This window comes from Prinia subflava, chromosome 1 (genome assembly GCF_021018805.1).
Source record: "Prinia subflava isolate CZ2003 ecotype Zambia chromosome 1, Cam_Psub_1.2, whole genome shotgun sequence".
In the NCBI taxonomy this organism is placed as follows: Eukaryota; Metazoa; Chordata; class Aves; order Passeriformes; family Cisticolidae; genus Prinia; species Prinia subflava.
The window spans coordinates 149,401,682-149,426,491 of NC_086247.1; the positions used below are offsets into that span (position 1 = coordinate 149,401,682).

Consider the following 24,810-nt stretch of genomic DNA (forward strand, 5'->3'; position numbering starts at 1 on the left):
TTTATTAACTATCCCAATTGAATTTCTAGGCCAAAACAATCATGCAGATCAGTTTTCACTTATTTTCCTTTTGGACTCTCCTACGAAAGCAGAGGCTGCAAAGTTTGAATACAAACACCATGTGGAAAGGCTCATTTTGCACAATTCAAATTGCACAGGAAACAATTACAAGGGTGCCCAGTGTCCCTTAGTGTAAAGCAGTATATGCTGAGCTCATCCAAAAGCTTGCTGCAGCCAGCAGAGCCACTAATTCTCAATTTCCATCTTCTCTGGCCCACTGGCACCAGCTTCACCTGGAGACCAAGACATCCAGTAAACCCAGTGGATATAAACTGAGGGATAAATTGGTTGCTCTGAATGGCATCTTCAGCTTCCTCTCACCAAAAAATCTTTGTGTAGTTCAAGATATTTGCAGAGGACACAATCTTAACACAGAAGACTATAACAAAAATAGAAAGAAACCCAGAGGAAAATGAAAAAAAATACAGAAATGAAGTTACATAACATCACCCCACATTTTATGCAAGAATACTCAGTGTTCAGCCTTCCTTTACCCCACCCAAAGCAGAGAAATACACTCATGTTCAGTGAATTTTTACATGGATCTTAGCCAAAGGTTTCTCAGGTGGTTTTAACATATGTTGGACATTCTGCATCAGAGCAAGAGAATCTTTACTGAAGCAAGCTAAGATATCAGATGTTGGAGATGAACCCCTTCACTGACATACCACCTTTATCTGAGAAAAGAATTTTCTGTTGTGTGTCACGAGGACTCACCTAGCCCTCAGTCTATCATGTTTTCACATTTAAAGAGTACATGCTTACTAAGTTTGAGGCTTCTTATTCTGGACAAGATTTTTTGTGACATTAAAAAAAAACCCACCAAAAAAGCCCCACCACATGCACTGTTCAGGCTTTTCCTCTGAAATGTGCCTTAATCTGGAGAACAAACTGTCACTTGTTTTAGAAGTCCAGTGAAAATATGCAGTTCTTCACGTACTCGTTTTGTCCTCCTTCCACCCACGGCTCCGTTAACAGACTTTGTTCACAAACATTTCCCTTCTCCTGCAAAGGGCTCAGGGAACACGAGGAGGCAGATCATATGGTCCTCAAATTAATTTGGTCAAAAAAATCCTCTGTTTAGCCAAGTCAGAGGTTGTATTTAACCCTGAAAAGAGGGTGGAGGGTAGACAGACAAGAGGGCATGCACAGAGTCAGCCCTGGTTGTGAAAAGGCTGATTCACACCCAGGCTATATCTGCTCCCAGTCTTGCCTAACACTTTTTAAGTACATTTATTTTAAAACCACTTTCACATTGAGATGTTCATAGAAGTAGAGGAATTTGCCAGTCCTCTACAGAAAGGAAAACAGTGAAAAAGGATTAGCAAAATGCCCACTGCAAGAAACAGTAGAAAATCAACCCAAGAGCCACCTTTCTGCTGGAGAAAGTGTTCTTAGGATCACCTCCCCTTGTCTGCTCAGGGTTTGGCCACTGGCACCACAGCAACACGAAGCTGTGATTTTTCCAACTCACAAATCATTAAGTTTGGGAGCCAGTTCTGACTCACAACTGCAACTTCATTAAGCACAGCACCAGGGAATACAAAGAACAAAGCCAAGCTGCATTTCCCAGCACTGCTCCATGCAATGTTTCAGCATTCTGGCTCAGGAAGCCTGGCATGGAACAACAGAATAACTAAATCCCCAAAGAGAAGCCCAAAGCCAAGGTAGGAGCTACTTTGAAAGGAGAAGTCATGGGAATTCACTATCAAGGAAAACACCTCCTGCTGGAAGGCCGGGATTGGATTGCAGCATTAGGCTGATAAATTCAATGCCAAGTTGGTGCCAGGGTCTCAGTTACGTGTGTGACACACTCACTAGGCGAGGCCTCCACTGCCTCAGGATACAAATTCCCACACCAACTCCATTGCACTGCACCAACAGATCAGGGAATCAGGATCTAAAGGGAAATATGACTGTTTTGCAGTGGCCTGCTCCAAATCCAGCAGCACAAAAACTGCTAAAATTAACAGAAACTAATTCAGCTGAACTGGAACCAGGGCCTAAACCACACCAGAGGATGTGCTTAACACACTGACCACGCTGCTGAGAAACAGCAGCATGACTGCAGAGACTGCCAGCTTCTGAGCCAGCTTCAAACCAGTTTAGGATTAACTGGGAAAGAGGGAGCACATCCAAATACAGCTGGATCTCTGCTTCAATGCAGTTGCACTATGGATTTGTGCTCCATGTGCAAACTGCTCAATTGCACTGTAAGACAGAACCTAATGGCAAGAGGATGAGGTTTACACTGGAAATAAGGCACCCTGCTCTGTATTAACAGTTACAAGATTTTCAAGGAGAAAACAAATCCACTACAATGTCTCCAGAAAAGAAAAAAATATCTTTGACTCCTCTCTAAAATAAAACCTCTATTTTAGAGAATGCTATGAAGCACTCTGGTGTGTATTATACATGGTATTACACTTGATTACAACAAATTCCCTCATGATTTTTCTCATTAAAAATTCACAAGTAGCAAGTATGGACTCACACAGTACAGGAAGGTGAACTCTAAGTCAAAGAAAGGAAAAAAAAAAAAGAAATTAAGTTTGGCTGAGGCTGACTGGAAAGCTCTTCCAAGCCCAGAAGGGCTACACACCAAGGAAAGACAAAACAAGACACAGAGAAAAGGGTCAGAACTGGAGTCAAACCATAAATATAAATAACGCTGACATTAACTAGGATGTTTAAAGAAAGCTGGTGATGAGCAACTGATCTCAAAGCCCAACAGAAGACAAAGGAAAGGAGACAACATTTAGTGATTGATATGGAAAAAATGCAGCTAAAACAAATTCCTACCCATCAAATACACACTGTGCAGCACATCAACAGGAAGTCTACGTGATACTGTGCAATCTGATAAAGCATTTAGCATGACTTGTCATTCATCATCCAAGTGTCTCATGACACCAGTGGTCATGGAAGTGCACCTACTTAGCAAAGAGCAAGCTCTGAGTGCAAAATGTACTGCAGTTGAGAGGGAAGTGGTTTTTTGCTAAAACTCAAAAGCTTTCCAGTCTGCTCCAAAAGCTGCTAATGCAGTAGCTCCTAAGGACAGCACAAGTCAGAAGGAATCTGCACCCAGACTTACCCTCAGCTGAGAGAGCCCAGCCTGAAACTGCTTGTAAGAGAAGGATATTCAGGTTTTGGATATGGACATCAGGCAGGCACCACTTGCAGTGAACAGTCTTGGATGCCAGCAAAAGCAGCCCTGACTTGCACCCCCCACACATACCCAGTAAAACTGATTCTTTCAACACCATGAATTATGTACTACTCCAAAGATACAGGTTACCTATGGCAGTAAAATAAGGTTAAAGTTCCACAGTTCACCACCTCACTGTTGTGTCCCTGCACACGCTTAAGAAGCCATACTATAACATGGGATCACTGCAGTAACTGGAAATCCAGTTTTCCAGGCAGGGTGGAGACCAAACAGCCTGGAACTCCTTAAACCAGCTTTGCTGCTGAAGAAAACTTCTGTGTAATCACACCCTCGGGGCAAGAAGTCCTAATTGTTCCACTGATTCAACAGCAAACCACCACAAACGCTGAGGCTTCCTGTTCCAAACCCAGAGCATGACTCCTTGACCTCACCTACAGCAGCAAGCCTGTGGAAGGGCATTTAGGAAGCTGTTTCTGACGTTTCTCCTCAGCAGAGGAAGAAAACATCCAGGCATCAGTGACACTGCTTAGTGCTTCAGCACATTGGGGCTGAAGCAGAGAAGGGCATGAATACCTGAGCAGAAAGGAAAGCCTGTTTGGAACAAGATTAGAGATAAATGCAGGAGTGTTCCAGCTGGAATTTTACATGCCCCCAGAGGAAGAAAAAATGTACAGCAGAGCTGGTTGCTATAGGAACCATATCTTGCATGTTATAACTTAAGTGACAGAACCAAGATACACTTAAAGTTAAATGCAAAAAAAACTCCTCATTTAACTTTGTCTGGGAAGCAGAATGGGAAAATTTAATTCTCTAGATTCCAACCTAAAAAGAAAAAAAAAGCAGGTAACAGTGCCTGCATTGATTAGCCATTTAGAGGTCTGGCACAAATAGGCCTGAAAACAGTGCTGGGGAATCACCAGACAACTTTGTGAGAACCAAAACCTGCCCCAACCCTGACAAATACTGATGCTGAACAGGTTGAACCTTTGAGAAGGGGGAGTTGGCAGATTCACTGCTGCTTCTTTCAAGACATCTCAGCATTAGCCAGTGGTTTCGGTGAGCCTGGCTGTCATTAGAGCCAAGAATTAAATCTGCACCTTGTCAGTCTGTGGCAAGCAGATGAAGAAAATGCATAAAAAGGAAGAACTGCTTGGATTCAGTACTCCAGGGACTGAGGAACACAGATACAGCTGGAGAGTAGCAAAGTAAAGGAAACAAGTTATACAAAACAAAGGAAAAGACATTAATCCTGGTTAAACCTCCACAGAGGGAAAGCTAAGGAAACATCCACTTCTTGCCTCCTTCCCTCCAGGGCATGTGCATGGATGCAGAAGAAATATGGAAAGATTAAGGCAGAAAACAAGATAATACAATAAAGGGAACAAAACAGCCTATTCCTGTAGTGATCAAGACATTTATAGGAGAAAATCTGAAGACAAACTGATTTTTCATGCTTTTCATATTACACTTAGGAGTGGCAATGTATCTACACATTTTGCATTCTGCAAACATGTACTGTCCCTGCCATCCCCTACTTGTGACTTATCCCCTCCTTAATTGTTTGAAATTAAGTTGTGTTTCTACAAATAAAATCAAAACCTCTCCACATGAATTAAAAATAGCATATCTCTCTCCTAAGAAAATAATTCAACATAAACATGAAGATTTTTAAGGACCTGTGGTTTATGCTTTGATCCTAACTCTCTGTTGGAATTAGGAGGGGCCAGATCAGAGATTAACACAGCAGAACAAGATGTCCTAACTCCCTGGTAGAGAACTAAGACTTGCCTGCCTTTTTTTTGGTCTGGCATTCTGAACTTCAGATCAAAGGTTGAAGCAAGAAGTTGATTAGCTAATCTTAAAAACTTTCAGAAAATAAAAGGTTTAACTATTTCAATACAGCAATCTCCTTAGCAGATTTCATCAGGAGCCTTCAAGAGGGCAGAATATCCAAGAGCCCTATCTGGAAATGTTTCAGTATTTAAAGGATTTGCACAGTTTAAAAATATTTTGGAGGTTTCATCTGCTGCAGGCTAGGACAGGAAAAATTGTTGTGTGATGCAGCAAGTCACCAGAGCTGGCTGTTTCATAGGAGCAACTGTTTTACAGTTCTCTACAGCCATGGGTCACCTGTGAAATGAGAGCTTGTTAAAAGCAGGGAGAATTTAGAAGAGCAAGCAGGTCACTATGTAAAAGCACAAGAACAAAAGCACAGCTGCTCCTCTTCCTACTATAAAGCCATAGGAGTTTGAGAGTTGGGCTTTAGCAGGCTTTAAAAAGGCATGAGTAAAATTCATGACAGGAGAATGCCGGGGAGGCAAAGAGCAGGTCAGCAGCTGTCTAGAAATAGCCATTGGATTTTAGTTTGGAGTAACTCTGGACTCAAAGGCTGGGGTGTCGAGTTCACAGTGAGCTTGGAACCCTACAGAACTTCCATCACTAGAGAAAAGGGTCTGCAGTTTCTCCTGAAGGGAACAGAAACAGCAGACACTTCACAAAGCTGACACAGACACATCAGCAGACTGAAAGAGGCTGTCAGGGACTGGACACAGCAGCGCCCCTTGTCTCTTCCAGCTGCATCTGTCACACTCACGTTTCTGCCATCAGCAGCTCCCCCTGCTACCTCCTGGCTGCTGACAGCTTTCAAATAGAGACATCTCCCATCAACAGAGTGCTTGTGCAGACAAATAGTTCTGGTTCAGTGATAATGTCAGTCAGGTAATTAAGGTATCGTTTAGGGCATCCTTTGGTTGTCCTCTGGAGGAGCAAGGCACTGTTAGACAACAGCAATTCATGGATTTAGGGTATTTTCCCTTAGAGACATTTCTAAAACACTTGCATGTATGACCAGGCTAGGATTTTAACGAAAGACTGAAGCCAGAAAATAAATTAAATTGTGCTTACAACAACAAGAAAGGCTTGCATTACAGATTGGGCTGTCTTGTGGGCTGTTTATCAAATTACTGAAGTCAGTGTTTGTAGGCTGAAATTAAAACTAGTTCCAGCCTGAAATCACACACCAGCATACACTGACAGAAAAGAGGCAATAAAATTCTGAACTTTACCCAGAATAAATTCTCAAGTACCAAAGCCATGATCAAGATACAGAATGGACATCAGAACCTATTTCTTATGTACTTATTGGGATGTACAAATCTTTTTGAACAGCTAAACAAAAAGAAAGCAGTAGGCTGCACTCCATTTTGGGTCTGTTTTGGTGGAGGGTTTTTGTTTGTTTGTTTGGTTTTGGTTTTGTTTTGGGGTTTTTTCTTTGCTTTTGTTTTCTGGTTTAAAAACCAGCTCAAAGTTTTTTCCTGTTGAGAAACCCAGGTCATTATTTTCCCCACTGGATGACAGATGACCACAAAACGAGCCACTTTATTACTGATAAGAACTAAGCTCAAAGGAATGAGAGGCAGTTTTAGAAGTGTCTCTTGTTACATAAATCACTCAGCCTAAGACCAACTGAAAATAGTCTCATTAAAAGTGAATGAAAAAGCTCTTCAGTCAGAAAGCTCCAATCACAAGTTTCCTCCCCCATCCTTAAGATTGTACTGTAGAATTTGCTGATGAGATCTAATATGAAATTCCTGAAGCACAGATATAAAAAAGTATGAAGTAGAAAGTATATAAAAGAAAAGAGCTGAAAAATACCTCACAAGGTATCCTCCTGCTTATAAAGTGACAGGTCATTGTCAAAGTCTTTCTATTTACTTTAGCAATTCCTCCAGCCTTCAAATGATTCCTTTTAAGTGAGAAAACTTAACAGTGACTCACAGAAATGTTGGGGAGAGGCAAGAATTACACTCTTACTGGTCTGTCTTCTACTGTATGACCCTACTCTTCAACATATGTAACAGAATAAGCAGGGACATTTCCTAGCACTGCTTTACTGCAAGTACCCCACTAAATGCCAGAGCTGCCCAAGGGTCAGTTATCAGCCTGAAGAACATAAAAGCCCATTCAAAGGGAATATTAAATGAGAAGCAGGCCATCATCCCCACCAGCAAGAGTCTGCTTCTGAAGCAATAATTATTTTTCCAGAAATTTCCCAGTGTAGTCTTTTACATCTGTGGTGCCTTGATGATGATGGTCTGACGTTTCCCCAACTTCACACACACACACACACACAAAAAAAACCCAAAAAAACCCAAAAAAAAAACCCCAAAAAAGCCCCCACATCCACACAAAATTGAGAACAAACAGAGACAACATGTGGAGGTTCAAGGATGAGCCTCATTGTGACTTGACTCTGACACAAAAGTGCTGCAAAGTGACGGAGGCAGCTGAGCATTTTCTTCAGAGAGGTTGTGCACTCTCCTGGCAAAGGCCAAACCCATTGCTGCTGCCTCTCCAGCACCCCTGAAATGCCATTTCCTCGTGTTGTGGAAACTTTCCCATAGATACACTTTTTATACACACAGCAACACTGCTTGCTCTAAGCTGGCAGGGGATTCTTTTCCACACACAAATAGTCAACACATCTTTACAGACCTGTTACATGTCTAAGAAAACAGAGGGTATTGCTTAATGACACATGAGCATGTGGGACATTAAAAACCCTTTAGGACAGACTTAAGGTTGGCATGGAATTTGATTTCCCCCAAGAGAACTGCTAAAATTATCTAAAGAACATCTTCAAAGAGACATGTTTTACGGTCATTGTTGAGCTCTTGTGTAAAATACAAACAGGTTTAGCCAGATTTTTCCACACCATCTTCTGGCATTTTACAGTCCACAAAATTAAGCCAAGAACAGAGAAGCCAGGTTGAGGTTTTTTTAAAGCAAGAAAATAGGGATTTTTTTTTCCCAGTTTTCAATTCCTTTTCACTGCAGTGCCAGGAAAATGAAGTCTTCCTAAAGACAAGCTCAGGACTTAGCAACAGCCCTTTGTGTTATCATCCACAACTTGATTCCATTTCTTGTCTCAACTGTAACCTAAACAGGGATCCTGGAGAATATCATGACTTCAAATAAAACATTACTGATATAAAATTTTTAAACTCTCTCAAAAAAAGCTGTTTCTCCAGTGTTTGAGAGAATAAATCCAGAAAAGGGAAATTTCCTTGGCTCTGTGTTAACTAGGGAGTGATTTTAAAAAGCCAGTTAGTACAGTTATGTACTGATGGACATAACACAAGAAGCTGCTTCTGAGCTGAATGGGTTGCAATCAATTATTGCTATTCAAACAGAATGGTTGGAAAGATGCTTGGTGGGAAGGGACCTGGGGGTGCTGGTGACAGTGGCTGAGTGTGGCCAGATGGGCAAGAAGGCCAATGGCACCTGGCCTGGGCCAGCAGCGGTGGCAGCAGGACCAGGGCAGGGACTGTCCCCTGCACTCAGCCCCGCTCAGGCCACACCTCAGATCCTGCAGGCACTTCTGGGCCCCTCAGGACAAGAAAGACATCGAGGGGCTGGAGTGAGTCTGGAGAAGGGAACAGAGCTGGGAAGGCTCTGGAGCACCAGGAGCAGCTGAAGGAGCTGGAAAGGGGCTCAGCCTGGAGAAAAGAAGGCTCAGGGGGGACCTGGTGGCTCTGCACAGCTCCTGACAGGAGGGGACAGCCAGGGGGGTTCAGGCTTTGCTTCAAGGGAACAAGCAGTAGGACAGGAGGAAGCTGCCTTGAGTTGCACCAGGGGAGGTTTGGATTGGATCATAGGAAGCATTTCTTCAAGGAAAGGGTTCTCTAGCATTGGAACAGGCTCTCTGGGAAGGTGGTGGAGTCACCAACCCCTGCAGGTGTTTAAAAGATGTGTGGATGTGACACTTGGGGACAGGGTTTTAGTGCTGAACTTGGCAGTGCTGCGGTAATGGTTGGACTTTCTGATCCTAGAGGTTTTTTCCAACATAAACAACTCTACAATTCTATGAAATGTCTTAATTCACAGGTGGAAATCTTAAGAAGTAAAGAAGGGAGAGAGGAAGGAGGGAGCACAGTTTTTTATGGTGCCTTTAGGGTAAAGAAATTGGACCACTCACCTCCACTAAGTAACTTCATCACCAGCCAAAGCTCATCTTTCACCACAAACGATGTGTAGTAAGATACAATGTTGGGGTGATGACACTGACTCATGGCTTGAATTTCTTTCTGTAGAGAAAAAAAAAACATTAGCAGTTGGACAGAGTAACAATTACTCCTCAGGCACTCCTTAAGACACAAAGAGCGTACAAAGAAAAAGGATATCTAGGAGGTAAAGGCAGAAAAACCAGAAATACTCTGAACACTCAGGCTGCATCACACTAGAGCCAAAAGGTATTTTAGGGTTCTTCCTGTGTGTCTAGAGGAAGAAAAAGTTAACCAAAAAACCTGTGGTAAGGCCATCAAAGTGGTGGCAATCAAAATACCTGCACTCAGCTACAACAGAACATTCCCAAAACTCACTTTGGTTTGTGACCTAGGAAGTTCATGCTGTCATCTCCTTTCAGTAAAACACTATGCAACAGATGCTTAATCTGTTGAAGACTATCATTTGGATGAGAAAGGGAAATAGTGGCCTCTGGGGGAAAAAGGCCTCTTATTCCTAATGTTTCTTGCCAGCAGGAAAGCAGATGGCTTAGCTCAATTAGGTTGAAGACACAAAGGACAGCTGTATCCTTTGTCACACTGGAAGAAGAGAGGGACCACTTTGACATTACAAAGTCAGTAGCCACTACTAGTCAAAGGCAATATGAAATATGTTGAGATATTAAATTGTTTTGAGTTTTGACTCTGCTTAGTGCTGGTTATGGGTTCAGGGTTGAGGTTTTCCAGGTTATGGAGGCAACAACACCACAGAAAAAACATTGATTTCATTATGCAAGCACTAATCACCAGTTTGGACAGAAAGACTTGCAGTTTCTTGGCTGTCCATAGACAAAAGCCATCCACTGAGCCAAGCCTGGCACCCTGCACTGACTGCACCCAGCTGAGCCTTGAGGCTTCAGCCAAGTCCCCCAATGTGACAAATTGTACCCAACCCAGACACTCATCCCCTCACAGCCTGAACTTCTGCTCTCAACTACAGCATTCCTTCACAGCACACAAGGAAGGAGGAGAGCAAGGGCCCTTCACGCCCTGATCCTTCCCTCCCCCAAAGCACAAGACTTCCCTGGTCCTGAAGTACAAGAAAGAGCTCTGAGAAGAATTCACTCGTGCCCAGGACACCCCACAAACGCAGCACATTTTCCTCCTGCTGCTGTCCAGGGCTCTGCTTGTGACCGAGTTCAGAGTAAAGCCACTGCTTCCCCTTGGCAAGGCCTGAGCTGGCAGTCACAGCTCCAAAGGAACAGCTCATGTTGATTTATCCACTTAGCACTGCTTTTCAGGGACTAGGTGCATTTGAGGAATCCAAAGCAATTGGTTCCTCTCGCTGCTTCCCCAGGAGAGGCACCAACTTTCCAGGAAACTTAACAAGCAGATTAAAGAAGAATCCTTCTAAACAGGAAAGGATATTTGAAGAGTGGGGAATAAGCTATTCATCTCTGTGTAGCATACTCTGACTAAAAAACACTCTGTGAAAATAATACAGCCTAAAACAATATATTTTGATTACTCTGACAGCTCCAGCTCCCTTCCTTGCAAACTTTCACTTGTGTCAAGTCATTTTTCACCAAGGAAATAAATCAGCAACTTTGGAGTTTTCTGTGGTTCTCTGTAGTTCTCTCTCTGAAAATTAAAATATGCTTCACAAGATCAAATGGCACCAGAAGAAACCAAGGTGGAAAGCAGCAAGCAGGACTGGTAATCAATCCCATCAGCCAGAGCTGCCCCAAATCCACCACTCTCAGAAAGTATCTAGAGGAGATGGCTTTGTATTTTCTCAGACTGCTCAAAATATTTTGAAGCAGTTCCCTGGGAGACCAAAAGAGTAATATGAGAAATATACACAAACACTGCATATTTAATATACATTTGTGTATGCTACCGGAGTACAGGAGGCAATGAGATCAAGTCTGGACCAAGTTTATTTAAGATCCTACACCTAGATCAGATTTTTGCCATTTAAGCAGCCCTGTACTACAGATTTTTTCAAGCATTTGGTGACACTTAGTTACCATTTTATTATTATTTTCAAAGAACTTCCTCTCTCATTCACTAGCACAATCTGCTCCCTGGGCTGGGAAACACAGCTAAAAAAAAATAGCTCAAGTCATGTGCACCAAAGTATAAAGAGTGAAAATAAATAATCACAACCTGATCTGTGCAATTAAACACTTCTGTCAGCCAGTGGATGTATAATACAGACAGATTAATCCATTTCTCACACAGTGTAGCACAGCTTTGAATAATTAATTGCATCACAGCCCAAGACTTTCAGTGTTTTTACATTATTACAAATCAGAAGGAGCAGCAGCCAGACAGACTTTCCCTCCCACCACAACCCCCCACTTTATTTTCAGCAGTTTCTAGGCTAATCTCACACTGGCTACATCAAAGTTTGGTTCCTGTTCTCCCCCAGAGAGGGTACCAATATCCTGAAAGCTCAGCCCATACAATTGTTTTAAGTGATAGTGGCAAATCACAGGGGCTGTGTGGTTAAAATGCTTCCTGGCCCTACTGAAACCAAGCCCATTCTGTCACACATCCAGTCTGCTCCAGCAGTACAAATGCAGGGGCTGAAGGGCTGCAGCTAAAGCAGGAATCCCACTCAAGGAGCACTGGGCAGCTCTGCTCAAAAGCACACTTAGAGTAGGAAGGGATAAAATGCAGCAAGAGCCATTTTGTGTGTAGCAAACTCAGCTTTAATACTATTCCCAAAGCTTTTGGGAGAGTTTGCTGCTCTTCAAACACAACAAAGTCACAGCAGGTAAAGATTTCCTCTCCCTGCCTCTCTAATAAGACTACTGTCCCCAGATCACAGAGTTACAACTGTGCTTCCCATCTTTTCCCCAGCATCAAAACTATCTTGGAAGACTGCTAACAAAACCCTCAGTGATTTCCACACCTCTGTAATAATTTATTTGGGCTGCTCTATACAAGGTTTAAGGTGGAAAGGTTGCTTTATTACCTCTCTGCCAACAGCCATGGGTCACTTGATAGAGACCCCCAAGGCACCCACAGAGGCAGTGGGTGGTAAGCAGCTCTTCCCTCACACTGCACAGCTTCAGTGAGGGGAGGCAGCCTCCCTGCCAATTCCCATAATTGCTCTGCTCTCTGCTCAGCTATGGAGAATGAATTCCCGACAAAAACATGTCTAGACACAGGCAATGGTTTGGAAATGGTTACATGCTCACCCTGGGTGAGATATTAAAAATATCTGTATTGTCAAATACCAAAAGCAAATAGACTGGGATTAGGTCTAAATGCCTCCTTGGCTTCCATTAAGGGTTCTGACAAATGTTCTCAGTGCTTCTACAGGCAACAAAAGAAACATTTCAAGGCTTGCAAAACAGTAATAAAACTGCAGTGAAGTCTAATCTAGAATCATAAGCAACATATTAGTCTCCTGTAAGTCAGACATATTTCTGGAGATCAGCTGTTTGGGATGAGGGTTTATTTGCCCACTGACAAACAATTGAAATTTGAATTAATAGGAGGAGGTAAGGCTGTGTTTTAGCTACCAGCTCAAGTTTCTTAATGGTATTTTCTTTTCACATCACCACCTTTTACTCTGTGTTTATCTGCCCCTGAGGCTTGCTTCAGAGGCACTTGCTCTCAAATACCAAGATAAAGATTGTGCTTTATTTAGTTTTACTTCCTACATGTTGACATGAACTTGAGAGATAGAGCACAGCAGCAGAGTGCTTTCATGTGGCTTCCTGCAGCTTCAGAGGAGTCCAGAGAGCTGTGGCTACCTTGATTGAAGGGAATCACAACCATAAGAGAAGTGGGGAGGGAAAGCATGGCTGGGGCAGAAATCAAAGCAGGTCAGATGTGATCACCCCTTGAATACACCAGTGCTTTAACTATGGCTGGCAAAGATCTTATACCATGAGATTTCAGCTCAGAGATAAGGCATTAAAGCTGCTCTTCATCATTTTAAAGCAGGATTTAGAGCTCCACTCCTACAGGCAGCCATAACCATTCACATTCTGCTCCAAGTGAAACTGTAATGGTTTAGCTAAAAGGTTGTAAAACTGACAATAGTGATTCATTTGCCTTTTGAGGTGGCAACATAACTAAAAATAAAAAATAAACCCAAACATGTTCTCCTACCAAAATTAACTCAAGAGATATTTTTTACAAAGGTAGGGGAAATGCACAAAATCAGAGATTCTGATCCAACTCCCACTCCTTGGATTATCCAGTTCAACTCCTTGCCTCAAGTGGCTACAGGAGCTAAAGTGGCATGAGTAAAGAGGGGTTAGATTAGCCCTAGAACAACAGTGGAAAAGAAACAATTCTGAAAGGGATAAACACTGCTCATCCATTAAGTAATCTTCAGTGATGGGAACAAAACAGTCCCATGGCAAGTCATTCAGCAGTTGCCCATGTTCATGGCTACTCTTCAGCCTCATTCACTGCTCATTCCTCTTTCAAACTCTTCAGCATTAGTGAAAACACACTGAAGGAAGCAGGTGTTTCTGAACTGTTGTGGTGCAGTAATTCCTACATGCCATTTTTACTGGTTTCAGCTAAAAAGCAAAGGGGTGAGTGACTGCCTCCTCTTACAGGTACAAGCAAACCAGCTTTACCCACATCCCCCACTACCCTCTCACTGACCCTTCAGCTGCTCAGATCAATGCCCAGTGCTTACAGCTCAGCAGTGCTTTCAGTGTGATCAGTGCCCACAGACAGCTGCAAAATCCAAAGTTCTTTACATGCACCACCTCATGCTCATCCAGTCCAAGTGAAGGGAAACATTCGATGTCCAGGATTTCACACACCATTAATTCTGATGTTCATAGTGAACTTTGCACAGAAAAAACCCAAAACAAAACCAAACTAAAACCTAAACCAGTCCAGTAATTAAGACTTCTGTTGTTGCTGCTTTGATGAATAATACAACCAAGCTGTACCCAGCACAGGTTTAAGTCTTAAATGGCAATCCCAACATGCAAGGAACATATAACACAGCAGATCAAATAACCATGCAGAAACCACATATCATTTATCAGACTCCCTGGCACTGATACTTGGGGACTTCTTTTCCCAGGAGCAAGCGTGAAGGTCCTCATGGCTGGAAATGGAATTATATTGGCAATTCCCATCAGATGACAGGCGTGGATGAAACATCTGTACTACTTCCACAGCAATCTGCTGCTTTGTTCCCAACAACCTTATAGCCTGGTTAATGCACTTGTAGGAAGTGGTCCATCAGATCAAAGGCAGTTCAGTACTCTGTCCAAGTCTTCAAAAGAAGGTGTAAAAACCCTATAAAAAGCACTTACACAATTATCTGCCTATAGGGTAAACTTCTGACTAAGCCTGCGCAGTTAACAGTTGGCTTATGCTTTAAACCAGGGGAGATCATAATCCTTTTTTTAAATCCTATCTAATTTAACCTTCTCAACTATAGGTTGATTCATTTAATCTCACGCAATGTTTGATCTCCATGGTATTGGCAGCAAGCTCCCTGGGTTATTTCCATGAAATTCTAAAGGACATTTCTGTTTAACTGCAGTTCAGTTTGTTCCCTCAGCTCCTGAACTGCCCTCTGGCCATAGCAGTGAGAGAGCAGCACCTTCACTGCTTGTGTGCAACCTGCCAGGCCCGGGGCAATCAGTCTCTGGAGCAGGAAGAATTTGGAATCATTCTAGGAACAGCAGCACCACATCTCCCATGCTCTTTGCTGAGCCTGTCTTCTGTTGAATCATCTTAGGGAATAAACAGGCAGCCTTTCCCCCTAGCTGGGAAAGCCCAATGTGAAATATCCCATAGCTTATGTTTCCCTCTCTGCTGTTCAACATTCCTGCTAACTGCTAAGCTGACAACCCACGTCATCTGCTACTCATGGAGAAAAAAAGTCTCCATCTGGATGAAAGAAAACTCAGCTTTAATTGCATGAAAATGAAGTAGAGTTTGTAGGACAGAGGGGGGATTTAAGGCCTTTTAGAACAGTAATTCTAGAAAACAAGAAAACACTTATACAAGAAAAAAGGCTGCAGGCATGGTTATTTTGAGGCAGATGTTACACCACTGTTTCAAGGATTGGCAACAGCAGCAAAGCAACCAGCATCCCACAATGGCAAAGAGTCAGAGCAAAACACAGCTCTGAATGGTGTGCAGCTGTGAAATACAACTCATGAGCAAGCAGACTGTTTGCAAACCCACACCAGTGTAGTAGTTAACTACCGTGGGTTGCAAGACAAATAAGAAGTGGAACTCCAGTAATAAATCAAGAAGTCCAAAATCATTTGTGGACAACAAATGTATTTGACCACCTCTCCTTACACTCCACTCCTGTCACACCCCTGAGAAAGAATCATTTTAAGCCACATTGTATTTCTCTGTCAGCTGAATCCCACAGGCATTCTAGTGAAGATCTGTGAGCATTCAAAAATGTACAGGGAAAAAGATAAAAATGAAGCATGGAAATAAATTCCTGACAAACATCACCTAATTCAGCAGGTGGATTAGAAAGAGGCCCATCCCTGCACAGCATTGCTCCTGCTGTCTACATTCTTTACAGCAATTAGCACTTCAGCTGAAGAGCTGAATGCCCTTGACTTGGCTTGCTCATGATTCAACAAAACTGGCCTTTCCTGCATTTTCCATACCCCACAGCAGCAATAAATAAATCCAGTGCATTAACCTAGAATGTCATACAGTATATGCAAAATGTGCAGTTTATTCCTGACCACCCACACAGCTCAAATGTATATTGAGATAAAAGGATCAAGATCAATATCTTTAATGAGCCAAGTCATAGCACTTTAAGCACAGCATCTCCAAAGCAAGGACGTGGTCCCAGATTTCCTGGCCTCTAGGACACCTGCTAGGCTTAAAGGATAGGCCACTCATCCATCCAGCTGGTGATAGAGCCCCTTACTCTGCATTTCCCACTCCAAATTAACTTTCCTCTTCTCCTGAATCCCAAGAACTACAAGTGCAAACCACCAAGCAGCACGGACATTACAAGAATCAAATCATCTTTTTAAGGATGGCAGCACTGTTTGCTGGTCTCCTACCCTCTCCCAAGCAATGTGAGACTGCTCTACTCTCTTGGCCATGCAGCCTCTGGGAAGAAGGAAGTTTGCTTCAGCAGAGAAGTCTATGGTCTGAGGCACTGCAGAAAAATAATTATAAAACAATTTAAGCACAATCTTCCCTTTGCTATTACACTGCTGAATGAGAGGGCAGGGCTGTAACCCAAGAGCACTCTCCTGAGCCCAGGCAGGAAAGCAGAGTTCACCATAAGCTGACTGCTGTGCCCAAATGCCTTCAGAGCAACAGAAGGACAATGGAGCTCTTGAAAGCCCCAGTTTGTGATTTTAACTGCACTGGGGGAGAGGAGAAAGCAAGGTGGGGGTATAACATACCCCAGTGTGAACTCATCATATTTGTCTTTGCATTTGCTTCTTAAAACAACTGTAACTTGCAACCATCCACAGTTACCCTTTTGTTTTGTTTTTTGGGTTTTTCTGTGGGGAAGGCACAATCCTGCAATACAAAGTAGTTGCTCAGAAAAGTTAATTAAACTAATTGGGAAAATTGCCATGAAGGGAGACTACAAGAGTGTAAAACTTGAGAATGTTTACTTTGGGACAGAAGCAGATATGGAAACAAGATAAACAGAAGTAAAGGTAAGAGCACACAGAGCTGGGAAATCAGGAACTTCCATTCTTTTGGCTCTTGCACTGAGAAACAGCACTGGTGATCCAACAGACTGACAAACTCAGAACAAAGCCAGGGAAAACACTTTTTCACACAACACATCTACCTCAGCAACCCCTGCCCCTGGAAGCTGCTACAGCTCAGATCATTTTCTACCCATCTATATGACTTTCAAATTCAGGAATACTTACAGATGCATTCTTAAGCCCAGAGAAGGACCTACAACAGCTCCAGTCATAAAACTGGAGGCTCTGGAGAGCTGACAACAGCAATACATTGCAGGCACATCCATAACAGGAAAAATCATTGTGAGGAACAGGTCAGCCAAAGACTTAAAATGTGCAATTAGAAGTACTTATCTAAAATTACACATCAAGTCTCTGCAGTGCCTCTTTCTGAACCTAACGTTTTTAGCCAGAATTGGCAATCACTCAAAGAATCACAGTCTCAGTTACTACATCCTGATAATGCACTCAGGAACACCAACGAGGCAGGGCAGTATGGGCAAGCCACACAAAAGGCTTGAAAAGGATACCAAGGGTTGGTACAAGGACAGAAAGAAACTGTGAGAAGAGACCTTGAACTCCTACACTAGCATGAGTTGTAAGAGGATTTGTACACAGGCAGTCTTGAGTCCTACACGCAACCCCCCACAGGAGCACTGACAGACTGATTGGAGCCTTTCCTCTTAAACTGGGCAGATTTGCAGATACCCATAATGACAAAAATACCATTAGACTCTAGATGGAAACTGGAACTGTGGTTCAGGTGATTTCTGAAGATTGTACAAGTGTAGCAGGACTCCCAAATTCCGTTTCCGTTCTACCTTCTAATTGCAAGCACCAAAACAAGTGCCTGAGGTAAACTGCAGAAGCTGTTGAGATTCAAGGGGACAGAAAGAAAAGGCAGGATTATAAAAATCCAAGAGAGGTGCTTCAGAAGAAAAGATGGTACCAGACCTCATCTTCATAATGCCAATATTTACTGTGGAAAGTTCTGCCCCAGAGAGCTTTCTCATTCTAGTGGGACATCTCAGTGTTCCTAGGAATGTCTGTGTCTGCCTGGCTTCAATTCAGGGACCTTCCAGATGTGAGGTGAGTGAGATAACCACTGCACTGAGGAGGCACCAGCTCACACACACAGAGAGAAGAAAACTAAGCCCATCAACACAGGAGCCACATGAGAAAAGGGAAATCTCAGTTACCACAGCTACTGCAAGAATCTGTTTTTCACAGAGACAACCTTAGAAAAGAGGCACAGAGCAGCAGAGAATGACAGTGCTACAGCTCCAAAGGCCTCTGTCTCCTGCCCTGAACTCAGAATCACGGGGGTTTCCATATGGCAGCTTGCGATATGTCAGTGATCTCTTTAGCTGGCATCAGTACTAGAAGGCGATTAGGAGCAACGGCTAATTCATTCAGTTTTTCTCCTTACAGGTGAAGGGAAAAAATGTAAAGAACTGCAGGAAAGGAAAAAGCAAAGCCATTCCCTTAAATTTTAAATGTTCTGAAAGAATGTGCCTCTGGATCCCCCTCAAACCTCAGAGCTCTTGTGGGTACAGCAGAGCTTCACACTTGCACATTAACTCAGTTCAAAACAAAGGGATTATACAAAGTGCTGAGCTCTAAACAGTCTGAAGTTTAGCAACAGTTGATCATTTTAACATTTTAAGTACCACGTCCCAAAACCAGGACAACTGAGCTGCCTTTAATGAAGTCAGCCGAGTTCCCTCCCCTTCACCCTACCTCAAGAAAGGTTTAAGAGCACTTAGCAAAGAGATATTTCAGAAACAACTGAAACACAACTCCCTGGACAATTCTGATTGCTTACCAGGAGTTCATCCATGCTTGTCTGACACTTCTCAAGGTTGATCCGTTTGATTGCCACCTTCTCCTTCTTGGGGGCGCAGAAGGCTGCCTGGACCACCGCCGTCGCTCCACTCCCTGGGGGAAAAGAGAGAGTTACCAACACCTTACAGACCCCAGCAGGAACAGAGGGAGGCAGGCAACAAAACGCTGAATGCCAGAGAATAAAGACAGCAGAGCCAGGTAAAAACCCAGTGAAAGTGCTCTAGGCACTCCCCCATGCAGCTCCGTGGGTTGGCTCAGGCACCACATCCAAGTGCTGGGCAAACTGCAGGAAAACAAGTGGATCTTTATGATCCCTTCCAAGGATCATTACAGCTCTGCAGACCAAAAGCCCTCTCCAGACTCCAGCTTCCTTATAAAAGAATGATTCTACTCAGGTACTTTTGAAAGATATGTCACTGAGGCCACACATACTTTTCAACCTGATGTGTTCACCCAAAGTGTCAAAACAAGCCACTCTTTGCTACCAACACTAATGAGATTTTTCAAATATTTTTATGCACTAATTGCTGTTCTCATCTCTCCTCATTTTATGCAAAGACACGAGGTGGGTTTCATTCAAGCATATTCAGCTTCAGCTCTCACACTGTGTCATTTTTTGGGTTGAAAACCGCATCCCTAGAACGTTTTAATTCCAATAGGGAAAAAATACCCCATTTTAACACACAGTCCTTCAAACTGCTACAAGTAGGGAGTTCTGAATTTAAAGTACTCAGCAAAATCCTATCCTTTGACATGAAAGGGAGTTTGCAATAGTGAGACTTAAAATCTATTTGATGTTAAGTTCATTCTTTTTGGCCTCCAGAAGCTGTTGCAACATTCACCTCATCAATAGGACACGTTGTTTTACTTTCTACTTTGATGATGGTTCCCCCACATTTACACACTTCACTGGAAAGGAATAAATCCATGTTAATAAAAAATGGGGTAAGATATGTGGAAAATAGCTTTAAGGTTCCTATTGCAAATACTAAAAAATGCTAGTAAAAATAAAGAGAAATGAAAACAACTATTTTGCATTTTGGTGTAACACACCTATTTTAGCAGATTCTCCTATTTTTAACACTATAAAAACTACTTCCAGATTCTGCAATTCAGGTAAAACACATTTTTGCAAGCTTTGTTATTTTTTTCTAGTACATTCACATAAACTGGGGGCAAAAACTTTCATTTTCAAACAAAGGCTACTGAAGCTCCCTACAATCACCATCAAGAGTCTTCTCACACCAAGCTGCACCAATGGAAGTAAAGTTCCAGGTGAGGGAAAGAGCTTGAAACCCAGCCCTGAAAGACTGAGGAAAACTGCTCCATTCCGAGTCACACTGAAATAAAGTGAAAAGCCCTGAACTGTGGGACTCTGCTCCTCTAATCTTCAACCAGCACCTGCTACAGTGGAGCTACAGGACTTTGATTTCACTTTATATGGCATGGCCAGTGCACCCTGGACATCAGCATCAGCTTTGCCAGGACTCCCTGTACTCAGGAGTTTACATTTTAATGGCAGAAGTGTGCAGAACACAAAATGCTAAGGTTGCTAAAGCTTTATTACTTCCCAAAGCAAATGTGTTTTTAAGAAGTTTAAAACTGAGGCCATTTATTACTTGCACACATCTTGTTTTTCAAACTATTCATAGCACAAGGCAGAACAAAGTTATTAGGAAAAGGACAGCAATAACAGTAAGAATATTTACAAGCGGCTTTGAAAACAAAATTTGAGTGTTGTAAACAGGTTCTTGGGCAAGTGACAGAGGATGGAGAAGTGTCTGCAGATATTTAACAGAAAGTGCTCAGAAAGAGGAAGGGGAGGAGGTTTTGACAGTAGAGTTTGGTTGGACAGCCAGGAGCAGAGCTGAAATACACGACATTAAGCACAGGACAAACATCCCAAAAGCAAACCTCTACACACACTCCCTGTAGCCACTGCCCAGCAGGTGCAGGAATCCAGCATGAAAGCTGCAGTCCCAGCACAGATGAACTCCCACTCACTGGGAATCCTGGGTGGCACTCACCTACTCCTCCCCACCCACTACCTGCATCTCTTGTTTTGTTTCTGATGCTTCTTTGATAGGGAAAAAAAAAAGTAAAAACATAAAGGCTTAAGACAAAGAGAACAGCACACACAGAAGTGGTGACAAAAGGCAGAAGTGAGATTGCACTTCCTACACTGCTGGTCTCCCTACAGCAATGGCCTTTTGGAAGTCAGAACTTCATCAGTTCTTCGGAAAGAGTTAGATCCCAGAAGAAATGTTGCTGCTGACACATTCAAAGCACCAGTATTATGATTTATCTCTCTGGATGTCTTGGTGCATAGTAATAGAGGCTGAAAACACAAGCCAGATACTGGGAGAATATATGACTGTGCACCTCAGAGGACTGTCTCGTCACACAATCCTTTTCACTCCCCAGCTGGTTTCTCAGTGTGTATTTTTACCTCTAAAGCTACCTATCCTCATCAGCACAGGTATCTGTGTTCAAAGACTCTTTCTGGGTATCTCAGACACCCAGAAGTGTCAGCATACTCCTGCTTCCCCCCCACAGCATGACATCCCAGGATGTCTGTGCCAGTTAAACCCAGCTTGTATAAGCACAACTGGCAGAGGTGCTTCTTACAATCCAGATGCAACATCATTACTGTGAACAAAATCCTTCACAAGATGAAGTCCAGGGCTTTAAAGAAATCGGCACACAAAGAATAGCTTTGTGTTTTATTCTTTTAGGATGTTACTCCCAGAAACAATAGATGCAGCCTAATTAAAAGCAGGACCACTCACACTACAGCTCCTTTCCAATCCTCAAGTCAGCAGGATCAATGCTCACTAGGACTTCAGGGCAAAAACTGCTTTTCACTAAGTGCTGGACAATGCCCCAGCCTAGAGGGACCCGATCTGTTATGAGTGTATGGCATTATTTGAACAGTAATGAAATCCCAAACTAAATCCTCCTGGGCACATGGCAGGGAATCATCTGAATTTGAGACTCCTCCCATTTAATTCCCTGCTGCTCCTACTTTTCTGGCAGCTCTCTTTAGTTCGATCACCACCTGCTCTCCCCACTCCCCCCTCTCCTGCTAATTCGTCATTTCTTTCAGCTCCTCTGTAGCACTAATTATAGAGAAACAATGAAATCTCAAAAGCGTATCAAGCGAGGATTAAGCCAAGCTGCAGCACGATGTGCCACAAGCAAGCTGCTCTTTGGTGGCAGCAGCAGCGTGCCGTGCCTCTGGGACCAAACAAAGACGGGTTCCCATGCTTCTTTGGAGAGTTCAGAAAACGTGGCAACGTGGGCACTAGAGGCTTTGCAGCCACACGGTTTGTTTATTAAATGCCAGGGTGGCAAGAGAAAGAAAGGAGAGAAGCTGCAGAGACAATCTGAACACACTGCCAAGCGAAAACAAGCATAGGGAGAGATGACACCAACAGAGAGAGAAAGAAAAAGCTCATTGAGGAAGTTTCGTAAAATTTAGGAGCAGGTAACAAATATATGGGCAACAGCGGGAAGAGATTTCCTGGGCTGCCAGGAGCAACTTTCAATGAGGAAAAACCCCACGGGCAGTCTGTGCCAGGGTAGCACAAGATGGACAAACCAACTCTGCCAGCAGTCACAGATCTGCTGTGATCAGAGCAGTCCCCACGACGTGGGCAGCACAGGGTTAATGTTCACTCCCACCTCAAGACGCTCTGATCAAGGTCAGTGCTGTGGCTGCCTCTCTCAAGATCAGCTTTCGGAGAAAATTTGCTCCCTGGTTAATCTCTTCAAACATTACAGCTTAGCAAAACAATGGAAACCGGGCACAGCCAAATGCTCGCTGCTTTATTCCTGAAAAGCAGGAGATCATTTTGTTGAAGGATGATGGGGAAGAAAGAGACCACAAATGGGTATTAGGATCTGCTTAACACCCCCTGCTTTTGCCTCTGTAGGCTCTCAGATATAGTTCCAACCCTTAGGATAGCAGCTGCAAAAATTCCTGCATAAGAGGGTCACAACCTACTTTAGAAAACACCGCCTTAAGAGGAAAACATACCCTTTCTAACCCCGGGTTCTTTCATGTTTCTATGATTAAATGGCTCTTTCTGAAGTAAAACCAACCTCTAAAAGGATTAAAATAACCCAAATAAAAGAGTCCCCGAGCACTCAGTTATTGAAGCCTGATTTTCCAGGTTATCTCCTCCGGATCCCTGGATCCATGGTCCCTGTACCTTCAGCACCTACAGCTCCAGCCTGAACTCCTTAAGTTGAGACCAACTCCCCAGGAAAGCCCAGCATCAGCTCTCAAAGGAGGCTGGATCCCATCTCTTCTGCAGTCCCACGATTTACATGAAGCTTCCGTTTTTGAAAATAAAGACAAACCCTCTGAGATCTCAGCTGAAGTTAAGGGAAACCAATTATTTCAAGGCTAATTGGAGGAGTGGAAAGAGAGGGGACTGACCAGAGGATGTTCCTACACACTTTGTCTCCAATTTAGCTGAATCTCTGCAGCCACATAAGGACATTGCAGCTCTCCCAGTAAGACTGGGATGAACTGCACTGATGCCTCTTCCCAGGCAAATGCAATTGGAAGCCAGAGATCCTCTTGGCAAGAGATCTGCTTAAGCAATAGAACAGTCATGCCAAACAGTCACAAGACAAGCATCAAATCCTGGCTCCAGGATAGCATTCTCCTACCACGTGCAATAGCAATTTGAAGCAGTTACATGGAAGGAGGACTCACAAAACAGTGCTGCCCCAGCTTTAAATTTACTTCAGGCACCCTCAGAAGATGAGGAAGTTTCTCCTCACTGTAACTCAGTTGCTCACAAAGCTGTTACAATCAACAGGGGACGTGTTCCATAACAGTCTTGGAGCATCGGTCCTTATTCTACAGCAGTATCAAATCCCCTCTGTAGAGGAAATATTCTTTCCCAAGGTCAAATGAACATTACAAACCATTTAGGTTTGGACTCCCTCCTGCTGAAAGCAGGATCAAATCCCAACTTAAATCAGGTTCTTCAGCACCAAATTCAGCCTAGTTTGGATTTTCCTTAACAAGAGATATTTCTACAACCTTTTTGGCTGGTTCTGTGTTTGGCCACCCACATGGCAAACTTTTTTTCCCCTTGCTAACTAATCATATCCCCCAGTTTTGCTCCTAACCTTGGCCTTCCACCATGCACCTCTGTACAATTCAGCTTCATCTCCTCCAGAACTTCCCATTAGACAGCGGAGCACAGCAACAACTCTTCTAAGGCTGGGAAAATCCAGCTCTCCTCACCTGCCCCATAAGTCCCAATCCCAAGTCCCCTTCAGCATGGGGCAATGCTCAGCCAAACACCTCCACACAGCCCTGCCCAGTGCTTGCAGCCCTCCCTGCACACACACGACCTCTCTATTTTTAAGCGAGATCTGGAATCCATCCTCACTATCTGGAGTGCGGTGCCAGAAAGCCGCTCGTGACGCAAGCTCTGTTTATAATTGTGCCCCCGGGTTTTCCTCTTATGAACAATGCACACAAACACTTCCCTGCAAGGCTGCTCTGGAGCAGGCAATGACTTCCAGGTTCCAGGTACCCCAAAGCCCAGGAGATCTTTCATGCTTTACAATCCAGGCTTGGTATTTGTGTCTCTGCAGGCTCACTCCATCTCTGGATGCTTCGACTCATTGACAGCCTCGTGCCAAAGAGCAGTGGGAGCCCTGCTCTGGTTACTCATTCCAGGGACAATACAGCTATAAAACAAAAAGCTACAAGATTGGGAATAGAACTTCTTAAGCGTTCTTACAGAACACAGGGCAAATACAGATCTAATTAAACCAGAAATTAAACCAGATTGCAAATTCAGACCAATCTTGCATTGTTTGGTCCATTTCCTGTGAAGGCAAAGTGATGCCTCTATTTTCTGCTCCTCATTTGAGGCTTCTGGTGAGAAGAATCTTCTTGCAAAGAATGGACTGCTGCTAAAAACTAGCTAGCAAAAAAAAAAAAAAAAAAAAAAAAAAAAAAAAAAAAAAAAAAGCCTACTCTCGAATTTCCAGCCAACTCAGCATG

The 24,810-nt window shown here is 43.3% G+C and overlaps 1 protein-coding gene across 1 annotated transcript in view; it reads right to left on the reverse strand.

Moving 5' to 3' along the window:
* OXSR1 (oxidative stress responsive kinase 1) overlaps nucleotides 1–24,810 on the reverse strand; it is an 87,358-nt gene that overhangs the window by 49,332 nt on the left and 13,216 nt on the right. The window contains exons 2-3 of the mRNA XM_063416616.1: nucleotides 18,754–18,866; nucleotides 9,207–9,315 (exon numbers count right to left, since the gene is read on the reverse strand). Of these exons, the coding sequence (XP_063272686.1) occupies nucleotides 9,207–9,315; nucleotides 18,754–18,866 (222 nt within the window). The remainder of the gene's footprint in view (nucleotides 1–9,206; nucleotides 9,316–18,753; nucleotides 18,867–24,810) is intronic.